At 43.7% G+C, this 17,737-nt stretch overlaps 1 protein-coding gene across 7 annotated transcripts in view; it reads right to left on the bottom strand.

The window, feature by feature from the left end:
* The window catches only part of khdrbs3 (KH domain containing, RNA binding, signal transduction associated 3), a 215,991-nt gene that overhangs the window by 151,656 nt on the left and 46,598 nt on the right, over nt 1-17,737 (bottom strand). For all 7 annotated transcript variants that reach the window (XR_013576457.1, XR_013576456.1, XR_013576459.1 and 4 more), the window contains one exon: nt 12,270-12,388. Coding sequence is in view for 3 of the 7 variants with exons in the window: in XM_078540958.1 (XP_078397084.1) it covers nt 12,270-12,388 (119 nt within the window). In the remaining 4 variants the exon portion in view is untranslated. The remainder of the gene's footprint in view (nt 1-12,269; nt 12,389-17,737) is intronic.

Here is a 17,737-nt window from a genome sequence, read left to right as displayed (position 1 = left end):
ACTGTTTTTCCTGCCAACCTTGGACGCCAAAAATATTTGGCCCAGATCCATTCTTACCACATTAAAGTCAGCTTTCCCCCAGTCAATTTTTCTTACTCTGGACTGTGCTTTGTCCTTTTCCATAGTCAGCCTAAAACATTTGATACCATGATCACTGTCCCCTTAATATTGTCCTACTGACGCTTGATCTACTTGGCCCACCTGATTTCCATGAACCAGGTCTAGCAGTGCCTCATTCCTCATTGGACTGGAAACATAATGAAGAAAATTTTCCTGAACACACTCTGGAACTCTTGTCCCTCTCTGCCCTTTATTATCCCAGCCTATATTTGGACAATTAAGTCCCCCATGACAAGCATCTTTCCGCAATTTCTTTGCAAATTTGATCCTATATATCTTTCCCACTACTTGGTCACTTATAGACTACACCAAGCAATAGAATTGCATCCTTTTTATTCCCAAGTTCTAGCCAAATAGATTCTGTCCTTAATACCTCTGGAACATGCTTTTTCTCCAGCACTGTAATGCTCTCCTTTATCTATACTGCCACCCTTCCTCCTTTTCTCCCTTTGCTATCTTTCCTGAACACCTTGTATTTGGGATATTTAACATCCAGCCCTGCCCCTCTTCGAGCCGGGTCTCTGTTGTAGCCACAAGATCATATTTCCACATGGCAATCTGCACCTGTACCTCGCCAGTCTTTTTACCACACACTGTGCATTCTAATACTTGTACACTAATGCTGATTTAGACTCTAAATAGGAGTGGAACAAGGGTGGGGGAAGAGAAACTAATGCAGATCATTCTCTGGCTATGATTAGATAAAGAATGAATCCAGGCAAGTGCAGTCCCACTCAGCTAAGTAATGATAGAGGCGTGCTGGAGAAGGATGATGTAGTCAACCTTGTCCAAGGTTGCAAACAGGGCAAGAAGGAGCAGTGCTTCACAACCATGAATAATGTGTGAATCGGCATGGAGGCAAAGGAAAGATGGCAACAGGATGAAAGAGACAGATGCGGATAGAATGTACAGAGAACATGAGCTGAGAAAGAAAAAAATGAAAATACAAAAGAAAAAATTCACAGAACAATATAGGTTGTTCTATTTGAAGCAGAAGAGATCGAAGGAAGATCTAATAAAAGTGCGCAAGATGACAGGTTTAAATAAAGAAAATCTGTTCCCATTACTTGATAGTACAAGGATTAGAGGACACATATTTAAGATTTTAGGCAAGAGATACAGGGGGATGTATGGAAAAACATTCCCCTTCTTCCCCTCCCAGTGATCTGGAACTCATTACCTTTGAGGGTGGTGGAAGGAGGCAATCAATGATTTCAAAAAGAAATTGGATAGGTACTTGAGGGGAATAAACCTTTAGGACTAGTAAGATGGAGTGGGGGAATGGAACTGACTGGACTATTCTACAGAGAGTCAGCATGAGCCGAATGGCCTCCTGTGCTGTAATGATCCCATAGCAGAACAGAAGAAGCCATTAGGTCCATTGTGCCTGCTCTTTGGTGAAGGTATCCGATTAATCGCACCCCTGAAGTTTTGGCCTGTTTATTTTTCCTCCCCTTCAAGTGTCCAATTTTCTTTCTGAAAACTACTATTGACTCTGCTTCCACTACCTTGTCAGGTAGTGACTTCCAATCCTAACCATTGGCTGCGTTAAAAAAAATCCTTGTTCTTTTTGTCAATCACCTTAAACGTGTGCCCTTGGGTGGTCAACCCTTCAGGCCTTGGAAACAGTTTCTTAAAACCTTTATGATTTTACTTATCTCTTTCAAATCTTCTCTTAGTCTTCTCTGCTCAAAGAGAAAAAACTAGTTTTTCCCATCTATCCACGTTCCTATGATCCCTCTTATCCCTGGAACCTTTCTAATAACTGTTCTGTACTCTCTCTACTTCCTTGCTTTAGGAATTGGATACAATACTCCAACTGGGTCTTACATAGGTTTTAACATAACTTCCTGACTTTAATTATAAAACCCAAGACCCATTTGCTTCATTAACCTGTCCTTCCACCTTCAAAGATTTGGGTACATACACACCCAGGTGTCTCTGTTCCTGAACCCTCTTAGACATGGTTTAATTTATATTGCTTTTCCTATAAGCACATAAGAACACCTTTCTTCCTTCTAAAAATGTATCAATTCACACATTAAATTTCATCTGTCACCAGTCTGTCTATATCCTCAAGTCTAACACTTCTCCCCTCAAACTCTCAACCATGTTCTGCCATTCAGTCAGATTACAGCTGATCGTACCTCAAACTCTGTTTCCTGCCTTTGCTCCATCTATGATATCTTAGTTAAAAAAACTTCTGATCTCAAATATTTCAACTGACCCAGAATCCACAGCCATTTCAGAAAGAGTTCCAAATTTTTACTATCTTGTGTGTGAAGTAGTACAACTTGATTTCACCCCTGAATCGCATGGCTCTAATTTTACAATTTTGCTTCCTTGTTCTGGATTCTCCATGAAATAAAGGAATTCAATAGGGTAGATGCATTATTAAATTTTCCTCAATCTTTAATACAAGCTGTATTAATGCAAGCTGTCCTTCAATTTACCATTTAAATCCTAGAATTATTCTACTGAACCTGCACTGCACCCCTTCCAATGCCAATATATCCTCCCTGAGACAATGTCAAAATTAACATGCTACTGGCAAAATAATCCAGAGTCTGATGACTTCATAGGCCCATTAGACTTTAAATCCTATGTGCTAAACCTAACATTTCAAGATTAAAGAAAATTGGGTGTTTCAGATTAATTTACCACAAACTATAATATCTGTTGTATCACTAAAATTTCTAGGTTTTACACAAATTGCTTTCAACATGAAAAAAAATCAAATTTCATATTCAACGTATTACAACAATGAATTCAGAGCATTGCTAGCTTTATAAAGTAGGCCCTTTTAATCTTGGGAATAAAATTCAGCTTTTTTTTAAATATAAGAATCGAACTAAAGCAAAAAACAATGATGTCTGTAACTAGATTCATCAGTTAATTCAGGGTATTACCTTAGCACCACTTAATAGTTGAACCTGTGCGTATGAAGTTGAACAGTATAAAACCACATTATCATCTCAACAACAACTTATATTTACATAGCACCTTTAACGTAGTAAACCATCCCAAGTCCTTGGCCCAACCATTTTCAGTTGCTTCATCAATTACCTTCCTTCCATCATAAGTTCAGAAGTGGGGATGTTTGCTGATGACTGCACAATGTTCAGCAACATTCACGACTCCGCAGCTACTGAAGTAGTCCATGTCCAAATACAGCAAGACCTGGTCAATATTCAGGCTTGGACTGAGAGGTGGCAAGTAACATTCGCGCCACATAAGTACCGGGCAATGATCATCTCCAACAAGAGAATCTAACCATCGCGCCCTTGACATTTAATGGCATTATCATTGCTGAATACCCCACTATCAACATCATGATCATTGGTCAGAAACTGAACTGGACTAGCCATATAAATACTGTGGCTACAAGAGCAGGTCAGAGGCTAGGAATCCGGCAGTGAGTAACTCACCCCCTGACTCCCCAAAGCCTGTCCACCATCTACAAGGCACAAGGCATGTCCATTTGCATGGATGAGTGCAGCTTAAGAAGCTTGATACATCCACAACAAAGCAGCCTGCTTGATTGACACCCCATCGACAAACATTCACTCCCTCCACCACCCATGCACAGTGGCAGTGTGTAGCATCTAAAAGATGCACTGTAGAAACTTGCCAAGGTATTTCAGACCACATCTTCCAAACCCACGACCGCTACCAGCTGGAAGGACAAGGGCAGCAGACACATGGGTGCACCACCACCTGGAAGTTCCCCTCCAAGCCACTCACCAGCTTGAACTGGAAACATATATAGCCGTTCCTTCATTGTCACTGGGTTAAAATCCTGAAACTCCCTTCCTAACAGCACTGTGGGTGTACCTACACCACATGGACTGCAGCGGTTCAAGAAGGCAGCTCACCACCACCTTCTCGAGGGAAATTAGGGATGGGCAATAAATGATGGCCTAGCCAGTAATGTCCACAACCCATGAATAAATTTTTTAAAAATTAACAAAATATGAACCCTAGCCAACTAAGGAGATTAGGTCAAATAACAAAAGTTTGGTCAAAGGGCAGTGTTTTAAGAGATGTCTTAAAGGAGGAAAGTGAGCAGGGAGGAAATTCCAGAGCTTAGGACCCTAGCAATTGCAAGCATGACCACCAATGGTGGAACAATTAAAATCAAGAATGCTCAAGAGTCCAGAATTAGATGAGCACACATAGCTTGCAGGGTTGCAGAGATGAAGGAGGTTACAGAATTAGGGAGGGGGGAAATCCATGGAGGGACTTGAAAACAAGGATAAGAATTTTAAAATCAAGTCTTTGCTTGACCAGAAGCCACTGTAGGTCAGCAAGCATAGTGTTGAGAGGTGAAGTGGACTTGGTGCAAGTTAAGACGCGAACAGAAAATTTTTGGATGACCTCAAGCTTACGGGGGATAAAATGTGGTGTTGGAAACCAACCAAGAACGTGTTAAAATCATCAAGTCTCGAAGCAGACGAATAGAGTCAGAGGCAAGGAAATAGTGTGGAGCAGGGACCACAAATGATTCCTAATAATTTCACACCAAATTCTAACATTGCCTTCACAGGAGTGAAACATTCAGTAACCAATGAAGGTCAGAGGACTGAGCTTTTGCAGCCTCCAAAGGCAGGAACAGAGGCCAGGGGGACCATATGGGGAAAATATCAGCACATGGCAGTATCAATTTCAAGGTGCCGATCCTGGCCCTGGCAATAATCACAAGTGCTGGGGGAAGGCAGGTCAGGAATCCCACTCTCCTCCCAACTGAAGCCATTAAACTAGTTTACAAAGAGGAGGATGGAATACTTAAAGAGATGCAGTTTACAGAAGCTGTCAGTTTCTGAACATTGAGGGGTGGCAGTCGAGGCTGTACCATGGCATTACCCCAGCTCCATAAGAGGGACAGCAGGGCAAAGACTCAGCACTTGCTAAGTAGATACCCCTGGCACAGCACAGGTAGCAGGGCGAATGGGCACTCTGGCATAAAACAGGGTTGTCACCACTCTGGCAGCATAGGAGAAGAAAAAGCAGAAGGCAAGGCTGCCAATCACATTAGGATGACCTCTTCTCTAAAAGGAAGACTGTAGCTGGCACAACGGTCAGATTTTGGGCCCAGCAGCAAAGAGGAAGGGTGGAACTCTGGCCATCAGGCGGGCATGGAAGAGGAATGAGGGGCATAAAGACAGCAGAAGGACATATCCCCAACACAACATCTACCACTGAAGGCAGAGCTACCTGGAGATGGCCAGAGACTCAGTGCTGTAGGACACTGACTGTCCAGGCTTAAGGTCACTGACATCAGTGTTCTTATCACTGAAGATTTCACACCTCACAGCACTGGTCCCCATGCCCTGCCAGCAGCTGTCAAAGTCACCGTGGCATTGAACTTATTTGGTTCTTGCAAGAATCAGCTGCAGGCCTTCTGGCATCTCGCTGCACACCATTGCAACTCACTGGTCAACAACACTCTCTTTGCCAGAGCCAGACAGCATATGCATCTGATGATGGCCTTGCAGAGTTAGAGGGTATTAGGTTCTGCCTCAATCACTGAATTGCTCAAGGTACAGAGCATCATCGATTGCACCATCGTGGCCATCAAGAGATGCAGTGACCAGCCAGTGATCCATCAACTTCCTCAGTGTTCAACTGGACTGCAACCACAACAAGTGTTTGTGTGTATGTGTGCGTGTGCTCACATTTCTGGCAGCTGCCATGTCTCCTTCATCCTCCACCACCCCAGGCTGCCTCAGATCTTCACTCCAACTGCCAAATGCATGGTTAGATCCAAGGGGATAAGAGCACAGACAGGGGCACAGAGGTAATGCAACCAGTGCCACCTGCTCAGTCAGATAACAAGTGAGCAAGACAGCAGGCTTCTGAAGATATGATTCCTGTGCCCAATTGGTCAGGTGGTGCCCTTCAATATACACCTGCCACTTGCAATCACCATCTCTTAACGAGAGAATCTAGCCATCACCCCTTGACATACAATGCCACTGTTGAATCAACTGACAGCAACTTAAATGGATCAGCCAAACAAATAGTGTGGCTAAAAAGATCAGAGACTGGGAATTCTTCCACATGTAACTCACCTCCTGACTCCTCAAAGTCTACTCACCATCTTCGAAACACAAATTAGGAGGGGATGTATACTCTCCTCTTTCCTGGATGAGTGTAACTCCAAGAACACTCTTAAATGCCATCCAGAACAAAGCCAGCTTGTCCAACACTTTAAACATTCACTCCCTCCGCTACTGGCACATATTTGCTGCACCCTCTACCACCTACAAGAACCAATGCAGCAACTCAAAAGTTCTTTCGATAGCACCTTCCAAGCCTGCAACCTCTACCTAGGAGGACAGAGACAGCAGACACATGGGAACAACACCATACTTCTAAGTCACGCACCATATTGACTTGGATGTATAAATCACCTCTCCTTCACTGTCACCCAGTCAAAGACCAGTTGTTTTCCTTGCAGCAGCGAAGGTTGAGAGGGGACCTGAGAGGTAGACTCAGACTCAGACTTTTACAGCACAGAAAGAGGCCATTCGGCACATCGTGTCTGTGCCGGTCAACAAAGATCTGACTACACTAATCCCATTTTCCAGCGCTTGGCCCCTAGCCCTCGAGGTCGCAACGTAAGTGAATATCTAAACACTTCGTAAATGTTGCAAAGGTTTCTGACTCAACCACCCTTTCAGACAGTTCGTTCCGGACTCCACCACCCTCTGGGTAAAAACATTTCCCTTCAACACCCCTCTTCGCCTTCTACCTCTTACCTTAAATCTATGCCCCTGGGCTATTGACCCCTCTACTAATGGAAAAAGTGCCTTCCTATCCACCCTATCTATGCCCCTCACAATCTTATAAACCTCTATCAGCTCCCCTCTCAATCTTCACTGCTCCAAGGAAAACAACCCTAACCTATCCAATTTTTCCTCATAACTCAGACCTTCCAGCCCAGGCAGCATCTTGGTAAATCTCCTCTGCATCCTCTCCAGTGCAATCACATCCTTCCTATAATGTGATCAGAACTGCACACAGTACTCCAGTTGTGGCCTAAGCAGCGTTTTATACAGTTCTAGTATAATCTCCCTGCTCTTGTATTTTATGCCTTGGCTAATAAAGGCAAGTGTCCCATATGCCTTCTTAACCATCTTATCTACCTGCCCTGCAACCTTCAGGTACCTGTGGATATGCAACCAAGGTCACTCTGATCTTCAGGACTTTCCAGGGTCCTACCATTCATAATGTAATCCCTTGCCTTGTTAGCCCTCCCCAAGTGCATTACCTCACACTTTTCTGGGTTGAATTCCATTTGCCACTGCTCTGCCCACCTGACCAGTCCACTGATATCCTCCTGCAGTTTACAGGTATCCTCCTCACTACTTACCACCCTACCAATTTTTGTGTCATCCACGAACTTCTTGATCATACCCCCTACATTTAGGTCCAAATCATTTATGTACACCATAAACAGCAAAGGCCCCAGCACTGAGCCCGGAGGAACCCCACTAGAAACAGACTTCCAGTCACAGAAGCATCCCTCTGCCATCACCCTCCTGCCTCTCAGCCAATTTTGGACCCAACGTACCACTTTGCCTTAGATCCTATGGGCTCTTACTTCCTTGACCAGTCTGCCATGAGATCCCTTATCAAAAGCCTTGCTAAAGTCCATGTAGACCACATCAAATGCATTACCCACATCAACACTCTCGGTTACCTCCTCAAAAAATTCGATCAAATTTGTCAAACACTACCTTCCCTTAACAAATCCATGCTGATTAATCCAGGTCTCTCCAAGTGCAGATATATTCTGTCCCTCAGAATTCTTTCTAGTAACTTCCACCGCCGAGGTTAGATTCACTGGCCTGTAATTTCCTGGTCTATCCCTTCCTCCCCTTCTTTAATAATGGGACAATGTTAGCAGTCCTCCAGTCCTCTGGCAACTCCCCTGTAGCCAGAGGGTATTTGAAAATTGTCAGGGCCCCTGATATCCCTTCTCTTGCCTCCCTCAACAGCTTGGGACACCATCTCATCCAGGCCTGCAGAATTATCCACTTTTAAGGCCGCTAAAACCGCCAGAACCTCCTCTCTCTCTAGGTTAATTTCCTCTAATATTTCACAGTCCTCCACCCTGATATCTATACCTGCGTCATCCTTTTCCAATGTGAAGACCGATGCAAAGTATTCATTGAGGACTGCACCCATGTCTTCCAGGCCCACACACAGATTACCTCCATGGTCCCTAATTGGCCCTACTCTTTCCCTAATTATTATCTTGCTCTTTATATATTTAAAAAACCCCTTTGGGTTTTCCTTTATTCTACTCACCAATGCTTTCCCATGCACTCTCTTAGCTTTCCTAATTTTCTTTTTAAAGTTCCCCCGCTGCACTTTTTATACTCCTCTAGGGACTCTGCCGCATTGAGAACCTGCCACAAGCTTCTCTTTTATCCTTAATCCTAACTTTTATGTCCCTTGACATCCAGGGTTCTCCAGACTTGGTCTCGCAATTTGTCTTTACGGCAACATATTTGCCCTGTACTCTCGCGGTTACCTCCTTGAATGCCTCCCACTGCTCTGGCACAGTTTTATCTGCAAGTAGCTGCTCCCAGTCCACTTGGGACAAATCTTATCTCATCTTAGTAAAATTAGTCTTTCTCCATTTTAGAACTTTTATTCCCGGCCGAACCTTATCCTTTTCCATAACTATCCTACATCTAACTGAGTTATGGTCACTATCTCCAAAATGCTCCCCAAGTGATACGCCTTCCACCCGCCCAGGCTCATTTTTGAACATTAGGTTCAGAACTACCCCCTCCCTTGTTGGGCTTTCTACGTACTGGCTAAAAACGTTCTCCTGGATGCAACTTAAGAATTTTGCTCCCTCCCTACCTTGCACACTAAAACTATCCCAGTTAATATTTGGATAGTTAAAATCCCCTACTATTACTGCCTTATTATTCTTACACTTCTCTGAAATTTGATTACATATTTGATCCTCTGTCTCTCCCTGACGGTTTGGAGACTATAGTGCACACCCAACAGCTTGTTTGCCCCTTTTGTGTTTTTTACTTCTACCCATGTGGCCTCATTTGATGATCCATCCAAGATATCATCCCTCCTCACTGCTATAATTGATTTCTTGATCAATATTGTGAACGCCCCCCCCCCCACTTCTTCTATCCCCCTCTCTATCTCGTCTGAATACCCTATGACAAGGAATGTTGAGCTGCCAATCCTGCCCTTCTTTTAGCCAAGTCTTGGTAATAGCTATGATATCATACTCATGTATAAGATGGTATATGAGACATACTGGTGTATAAGGGACAAGTGTATAAGATTATGAGGGACATAGATAGGGTGGATAGGAAGGCACTTTTTCCATTAGTAGAGGGGTCAATAACCAGGGGGCATAGATTTAAGGTAAGAGGTAGAAGGCTAAGAGGGGAGTGAAGGAGAAATCTTTTCACCCAGGGGACGGTGGAAGTCTGGAACTCACTGCCTGAAAGGGTGGTCGAGTCAGAAACCCTTGTAACATTTACGAAGTATTTAGATATTCACTTGCATTGCGATAGCCTCCAGGGCTACGGGCCAAGTGCTGGAAAATGGGATTAGTGTAGTCAGATCTTTGTTGACCGGCACAGACACGATGGGCCAAATGGCCTTTATCTGTGCTGTAAACGTCTATGAGCAGTATAGGTGTACCATACCAGATGGACTATAGCTGTTCAAAAAAGGTAGCCCAACACCACCTTCCCAAGGGCAATTTGGTATGGGCAATATTTTCTGTCCTTGCCAGTGACACTCACATCCAGTGGAAGAATAAATTTTAAAAAGCCCTTCTGCAAGGGTCTTGGTCATTGTGGTGGTTTGCAAAGCGCTCCGTGTTATGGTTCTCCACAGAGGTGTGGCTTATGGTCAATGAGCTGTCTCCTTCCAGGTGGAAAGAAGCAGGAGCATGTTGTGGGAGAGCAGAAGGAAGAGGAGGCAGAGGGAGATGACACTAAATAGAGGAGGTGCCCCTGCCATACGAAGTGGATTCCTCCTGCCATGCTCCAAGAATTGGACTTCCCTCCTCTCCTTCGCTGCCTCCAGCATTAGATCTAGGTCAACGTTGGTGAGGTGAGGGCTGTCCTGCTCCGGGTGGCAAGCTGTCCAGCTCGCTTCCCTCTGGCAGTGAAAGGCTTTGGCACAAACCACAGATCTTCCCTCAGGGCAACCAGTGATGGCTGCCATGGGAACCTAAATGAGTTTCACACTTCAACCAATCTGCCTCTGTTCTCATCCCCATTGTCTCTAAGTGGGCAGGAAACCCAATTTCTTCTCCGCCGATGCTGCCAGACTTGCTGAGTTTTTCCAGGTAATTCTGTTTTTGTTTTGTTTTGGATTTCCAGCATCCGCAGTAGCTTTTAGCTTTTTGTTTTTATCTTTGTGTTTGATTGACTGCCACCACTCTTCAAAAAAATGCCCTCTTGGAAGAAGTATGGTTCTGTCCTCCGACAGGATTTCCGACTGTCTCTTCTGCCCTGCTCACCTTCATTGCTTTCCATTTCTCTCCTGGTGTTTGACAAGGTGTTTACTAAAACCCGCTTTCCATTCTTAATTAGCACTTTTCTCAGACAAAGACCACCACCTTCAACACCTCTTTGACCCTTTTGTCTGTGACATCCTTTGATTATCTGCTCACACCACACCCTCAATGTGTCTCTTTCCCACCCCCCCCCCACCACCCACCTTAAACCAATTTATATTTCTCCCTTGCTGAAACTATGCTGCAGTTCTGCCGAAGGGCCATGAGGGCTCGAAACGTTAACTGATTTCTTCTCCGCCGATGCTGCCAGACTTGCTGAGTTTTTCCAGGTAATTCTGTTTTTGTTTTGTTTTGGATTTCCAGCATCCGCAGTAGCTTTTAGCTTTTTGTTTTTACCATACCAATTAAGGGCTTCCCCATGCGAGAATCAGAAATTTAATCATTATCTGCATTCCCCTGAGGCAAGTTTCTGATCTAACAAGAGACTTATTCGCTTCCCACCTCCTTGGTGAAAATTCAGCCCACAGATATGAAATCAAAAGTCACAAAGTTAACTGTAGATATAATGCCTTGCACAGCAAGTTGTATCCAATCATGACATTTGCATTCTAGCGAACTCAGAATGCATTTTTGCTGAGCATCAGTTAAGCATCCAGCAGGTAAGATGGAAGATTTTAAATTTCTTTCAGCTTTAGAAATTGCTAGATTCGCACAGCAATTCCACTAGCATTTGAAAGAGAAAGCGATGTTCTGATGAATCATCCCACCCAGAACATTACATTTAAGATATTTCTGTGAAACAGAATCAACTTAGTGAATTTTGCTTTTAAAAGTCATATTACCAAAACTGATTGGCTTCATGACAGCGAGAATCATTTTATTTGATCAATTGTTTCAATGCTGTATTTATTCTTTCCAAGCAATTGCCCAGTTCCACAATTACAGCATTTCTTAAAATGCTAGTTTTTATATTGCTGTAACTAATGGTTAAATTCCAAATTTAGCAACCAGGTCAAAACTTACACTTTCCATTAATCTGCAGAGAAAATATATGAACAGAAAGTTACAGCTTTGAATAATCACTTAACATGAATCTAAAATAGTAACTGAGCTTATGTTTTTGTAGCTCTCAAACTCTATACATATATCAAACAGTACTATTTTGTAGGGGAAAGTTTACAGTTCAGACCATTTCATGCTAATCAACATTTGACATAAGTATGGCCAGGACAATGAATTGACAGGTGTGGTATTCATTTCTCATTGGTTTTTTTTCTAAGCAATCACATGGGGTTCAATGTCAAACTGCTTTGATCATTCTTCACCATTTAAATATTGGAAAGAGGAGAACAATTTGAATAAATACTTGAACATATGAAATCAGCAAAATAATCATTAAAACAATCCCTTTACCAATAATAATATTTTTCTAACACAAGTGTGCAGAATTCGATAAAAACCCACAATGGATTCTTCTCTTCCCAAATGGGGAATATTCAGACCAAGAGTGTAGCACCCCTAAACTGTTACTCTACCTCTTCACACTGAATAAAACTCACCACATTGGTAGCTTATCAACTCTAAACAATCACTGATATTCAAAAATACAGATAGGTATGAGGTTCCTTACCTTAGGGAATTGCTTTACAGGAATTAACACTTTTTGAGCCAACTTCATGTTTTTGTTACTGACCACATCCACAAACTTTTCTTCATCGCTTCCCTCTCCTGCTTCTATTTTGGTTATTTCTGCAAAGGAAAAACATCAAAGATCATAATAGGCATGTACTCAAACTTCTGACAGACACTAAAGCTGTTCAACATCTATGTGTACACACACAAGCAACATAGAAAATGAAAAAAAACAAACAGCACCTCAAACTTGGGACATCTGGATTACCACTTCCAGCTTTAAAAAAAAACAACGTAAATCAATTTCATTAAATCTTCCTATGTTGACTGGTTGTAAAGCAATCAATCTGTGTAACGTTAGTCTAGTTTCTAATAGGTAGCATGTGCCCAGCACACAAACTGACTAATTTGTCAGTAAGGAAGAATGGTGCAGGGCTACAAAGAGAAGACGGGGGAACGGCACAAGGTAAATTGCCGAAACTGAGACCCAGCACAAACACGATGGGCCAAGTGGCCTCCTCCTGTGCTGCAACAATTCTGTAAACTGCCAGTCTCCGACAGAGTGTAAAAATTAACAAAAAATTGAATTTACATAGCCTCTTAACATATAAAATACACACAAAGGTGTTCAGAAATATGATTAAAAAATAAAATGAACACCGAGCCAAAGAAAATATTGGTCAGAGTTGGGTTTTAAAAAGAATCTTAAAAGGAGCAGAGGGAGATTGAGAGGTAATGGATTTAGAGAGAAATTTCCAGATTGTGGAGGAAGGCACAGTAGCCAAAGGTGGAACAAAGAGAGAGCAGATGCACAAGAGGCCAGAGTTATAACAACAGGGACATGAGGGCTGAGGAAAGGTTACAGGGTTAGGGAGGGTATGTTCCTTTCACAGGGTGTGGGCATTGTTGGCTGGGTTAGCATTTATTGCCCATCCTTAATTTCCCTTGAGAAGGTCATTTCAATACAAATGAGAATTTTAACTTATAGATTATAGGATAAGCAGGAGTCAATGTAGGTCAGCGATGTCATAGCTGATGATTGAAGGTGATATGATAGCATTTGGGCAACAAAGATTTGGATGAGCTGAAGTTCACAGAAGACAAAGAATGGGAGGCTGGCCGGAATGTTACATCTGGGAAGAGAAACCACTGCTGGAGATGAACTGGCTATGACCAGATAGCTTGCTTGTCTCCACTTTTACCCAAGTTAACACTAGGTGGGTTAGTGGAGGAGACATTTAAGAAAGAAGGTGTAGTCAACCTATTAAAAAGGTTAAAAAGATTAAAAATTAGGTCGAGGACAGAAGGAGTTCAAGAGGAGGCTATTCAGGAGAGACAATGCATCACGGACAGTGTTAATCTCAGTATTTTGATAACCAGTCCTTTATCACCCAACCACTTGCAGAAATCTTTCAATTTAAACACCTCCAGGACAAAAGAGACAAAAAATCCTCAAAAAAACATATTTTGAATACTGGGTATGATGTCTGCTGTGCCCTTTTCAAGCATTTGGCTAACCTTGCTTATGATAGATCTGTTTTGTCCAGTACCTCACTACTGACATTTACAGGTGGTTTTTGGCAAATGCACAATAGACTCTTCTGTCAGAAACTACTATGATGTCTGCCTTCATGACCCACTTCACGCTATTCAAGAAACACCTAATACAATCTTCAGACAATGCCAGGGCACTGGAAATAAGGACGTACATGAACTAAATTGAAGTGCTATGCAAACACAATTTAATCTAAGATTCTACTACCCTGCAATCTGCAAAGACATTTCCTACAAATCATTTAATCCAATTTATTGTAGTATAAGGATTACAATTGAATTTAATTCATTATCAAGAGAAAAGTCTGTCAAATTAATCCTTGGTAGTAACACAAATTTCATGTGCTATCTAAATTGGAGTGTATTTTATGTAGCTATCTGCATCTCTTCCAATGGTATTTAAATAACAGTGCAAATGATTCACATTTTACCTAGCTCCATGCAATTTTAGGTTGGGTCAGGCACAGTGACCAAATCTATTCTTGTACCGCATACTTTTTTTATATTCTTTCCTGGAACCTAGACATCACTGACAAAGCCAACTTTTGTTGCCCATCCCCAAATGCCTTAGAAAAGGTGGTGGTGAGCTGCCTTCTTGAACCACTGCAGCCCATCTGGTGTAGGTACACCCACAATGCTGTTAGGAAGGGAGTTCCAGGATTTTGAACCAGTGACAGAAGGAACAGCAATATAGTTCCAAGTCAGAATGGTGTGTGGCTTGGAAGGGAACTTACAAGTGGTGGTGTTGCCATGCACCTGCTACGTTTGTCCTTCTAGGGTAGAGATCATAGCTTTGGAAATGCTGTCGAAGGGGGCTTAGTGAGTTACTGCAGTGCATCTTGCATATAGTACACACTACTGCCATTGCGCCTCAGTGGTGGAGGGAGTGAATGTTTAAGACAATGGAAGGGGTGCCAAACAATTGGGCTACTTTATCCTGGTGTTGAGCTCGTGTTATTGGAGCTGCACTCATCTAGGCAGGTGGAGAATATTCCTTCACACTCCTGACTTGTGCCTTGTAGATGGTGGACAGGCTTTGGGGAGTCCAGAGGTGAGTTACTTGCCGCAAAATTCCCAGCCTTAGAATGGACCGAAGGTCATTGATAAAGAAGCTGAAGATGGTTGGGCCTAGGACACTACCCTAAGGAATCCCTGCAACAATGTCCTGGAATTGAAAGGATTGGCCTCCAACAATCACAACCAACTTTCTTTGAACCAGGTATAGCTTCAACCTGCTTCCCGCCCCCCCCAGCTCCTGATTCCCATCAACACCAGTTTTGCTAGCACTCCTTGATGTCAACTCGATCAAATGTTACCTTGATGGCAAGGGCAGTCACTTTCACAGCATCTCTGGAATTCAGCTCTCTCGTCCATGTTTGGGTGAAGGCTGTAATGAGGTCAGGAGCTGACTGGCCCTGGGCATCAGTAAGCAGGTTATTGTGGTGTAAGTGCCACCTGAAGCACTGTCAATGAAACCTTCTATCACTTTTCAATGATTGAGAGTAGACTGATGGAGTGGTAATTGGCTGGATTAGATCTGACCTGATTTTTCTGGACAGGACACACTTGGGCAATTTCCCACATTGCCGGGTAGATGCCACTGTTGTAGTTGTACTGTTAGTTCTGCAGCACAAGTCTTCAGTACTATGCTGGAATGCTGTCAAGGCCCATATCCTTTGCAGTATCCAGTGCCTTCAGCAGTTTCTTGATATCATGCAGAGTGAATCAGATTGGTTGAAGACTGGCATCTGTGATGCAGGGGACCTCCAGAGGCTGCTGAGATGGATCATCCACTCAGCACTTCTGGATGAAGATGGCTGAAAATGCTTCAACCTTGCCTTTAGCACTGATGTGCTGGGCTCCCTATCATTGTGGAAGGATATATTTGTGGAGCCTCCTCCTCCAGTGAGTTGTTTAATTGTCCACCACCATTCATGACTGAACGTGGCAGGACTACAGAGCTCTGATCTAATCCATTGGCTGTGGGATCATTTAGCCCCATCTATCACATGCTGCTTACACGGTTTGGCACGCAAGTAGTCATATGCTGTAGCTGCACCTCATTTTTCAGCATGCCTGGTGCTGCTCCTGCCATGCCCTCCTGCACTCAATGAGAATCACGGCTGATTCCTTGGCTTGATGGCAATGGTAGAGAGTGAGTGATATGCTTGGCTGTGAGGTTACAGATTGCAGTTAAATACAATTTTGCTGCTAATGGCCCACAGAGCCTCTTGGATTCCCAGTCTCAAGTTACGAGGTCTGTTCTGGATCTATCCCATTTAGCACAGTAGTAGTGCTACAAAACATGATGGGCGGTATCTTCAGTATGAAAACAGGACTTTGTCTTCCCAAGAACTGTGTGGTGGTTACTTCTACTAATATGGCCATGGACAGATGCATCTGCAATGGGTAGATTGGTGAGAAGAGGATGTAGTAGGTTTTCCCCTTTGTTGGTTCCCTCATCACCTGCTGCAGACCCAATCTAGCATCTATGTCCTTCAGGACTCAGCCAGTTTGGTCAGCAGTGGTACTATTGAGCCACTCTTGTTGCTGGCTACTGATGTCCCCCACTCAGAATATATTTTGTGACCTTGCCACCCTCTGCTTCCTCCAAGTGGTGATTAGCACCGAAACATCAGCTGAGGGAGGCCATTAGGTGGTAATCAGCAGGAAGTTTCCTTGCCTATGTTTGACCTGATGCCATGAGACTTCATGAGGTTGGGAGTCAATGCTGAGGCTGCCCAGGGCAATTTCCTCCTACCTGTTCTGAAGAAGTCATCAGGACCCGAAACGTTAACTCTGACTTTCTCTCCACAGATGTTGTCAGACTTGCTGAGTTTTTCCAGCAATTTTTGTTTTTGTTCCTCCTACCTATATATCATTATGCTATCACCTCCGGTGGTTTGCCTTGCCCGTGAGACACAACATATCCAGGAATGGTGATGTTTGGGACATTGACTGAAAGATATGATTCTCTGAGTATGCCTGGGGCAGGCTGCTGCTTGACTAGACTGTGGGACAACTCTCCCGATTTGGTATAAGCCCCCAGATGTTTGTAATGGTGTGGATGGGGGTTGAATTTTATGGCATGAAATAAACATAATAAGAACGTAAAATAAAATGGGTGACTAGCCCACTGTCTTCCTGCCTACACGAGCTGTCCCCCATATTACAGCAGGTGGGTAAGGCAGCCAGCCAGCCAATCCATCCTTAGGCCAATTAAAGGGCCTATTTCTGCCTCCGCTGCCATAGTGTGGTGGACAGGGAAAGGTGGAAAGTGACCAACCTGCTACTTTTCCAACTCAGGGAAGAGGGTGGGGGAGCTGTGCCCACCTCCACAGGATGATACCGGCTAGTCTCTAGAACCCACGCCACACCCTCTCTTACCCAACACCTCCCCAACCAAAAACCCTGGACTTGCCTTTCAGTCCAGTATTGATGGATCATCTTCTTGGAGCTCCGTGTAGTCTCAGCAGCAGCCACTACTATGTTCTGGCACTGCTGGGGCCACTCAGCTGCTGGCCAATTAGACTGGGCGACAGCTCTCGAGAGCAGGACTTGGGGGGGGCAGTAAGTCACCTTGTTAAGGCCGTCACCAACATATAATCACTGCGGGGAAGCCCTTTTTAAAGTTGTCAATCTGCTGACCAACTTTTCTACTTTGGGGGGGGGGGGGGGTGCGGAGGGCCGGAGAGAGAGGAGGAGAAGAGTGAGCTATATGCCCCTGCATAAAATTCTGCCTAGGGGTACTTTGCAGGGTCGACAGGGCTGGCCATTGTCATTTCCAGCGCCTAAGCCGGGGCCAGATGGCCCATCCGGTTTTATTCCTTTTGGACTTCTCACACTGTTTGGGAAACTGGATTGGTACGAAGACTTTAAGGAGCATGCTGCCACAGAGTCCTCATAGAATAG

Source organism: Cetorhinus maximus, chromosome 4, assembly GCF_964194155.1.
Source record: "Cetorhinus maximus chromosome 4, sCetMax3.hap1.1, whole genome shotgun sequence".
NCBI lineage: Eukaryota > Metazoa > Chordata > Chondrichthyes > Lamniformes > Cetorhinidae > Cetorhinus > Cetorhinus maximus.
Note: the sequence above shows the minus strand (reverse complement) of the source record. Positions and strands in the feature narration are given on the sequence as shown.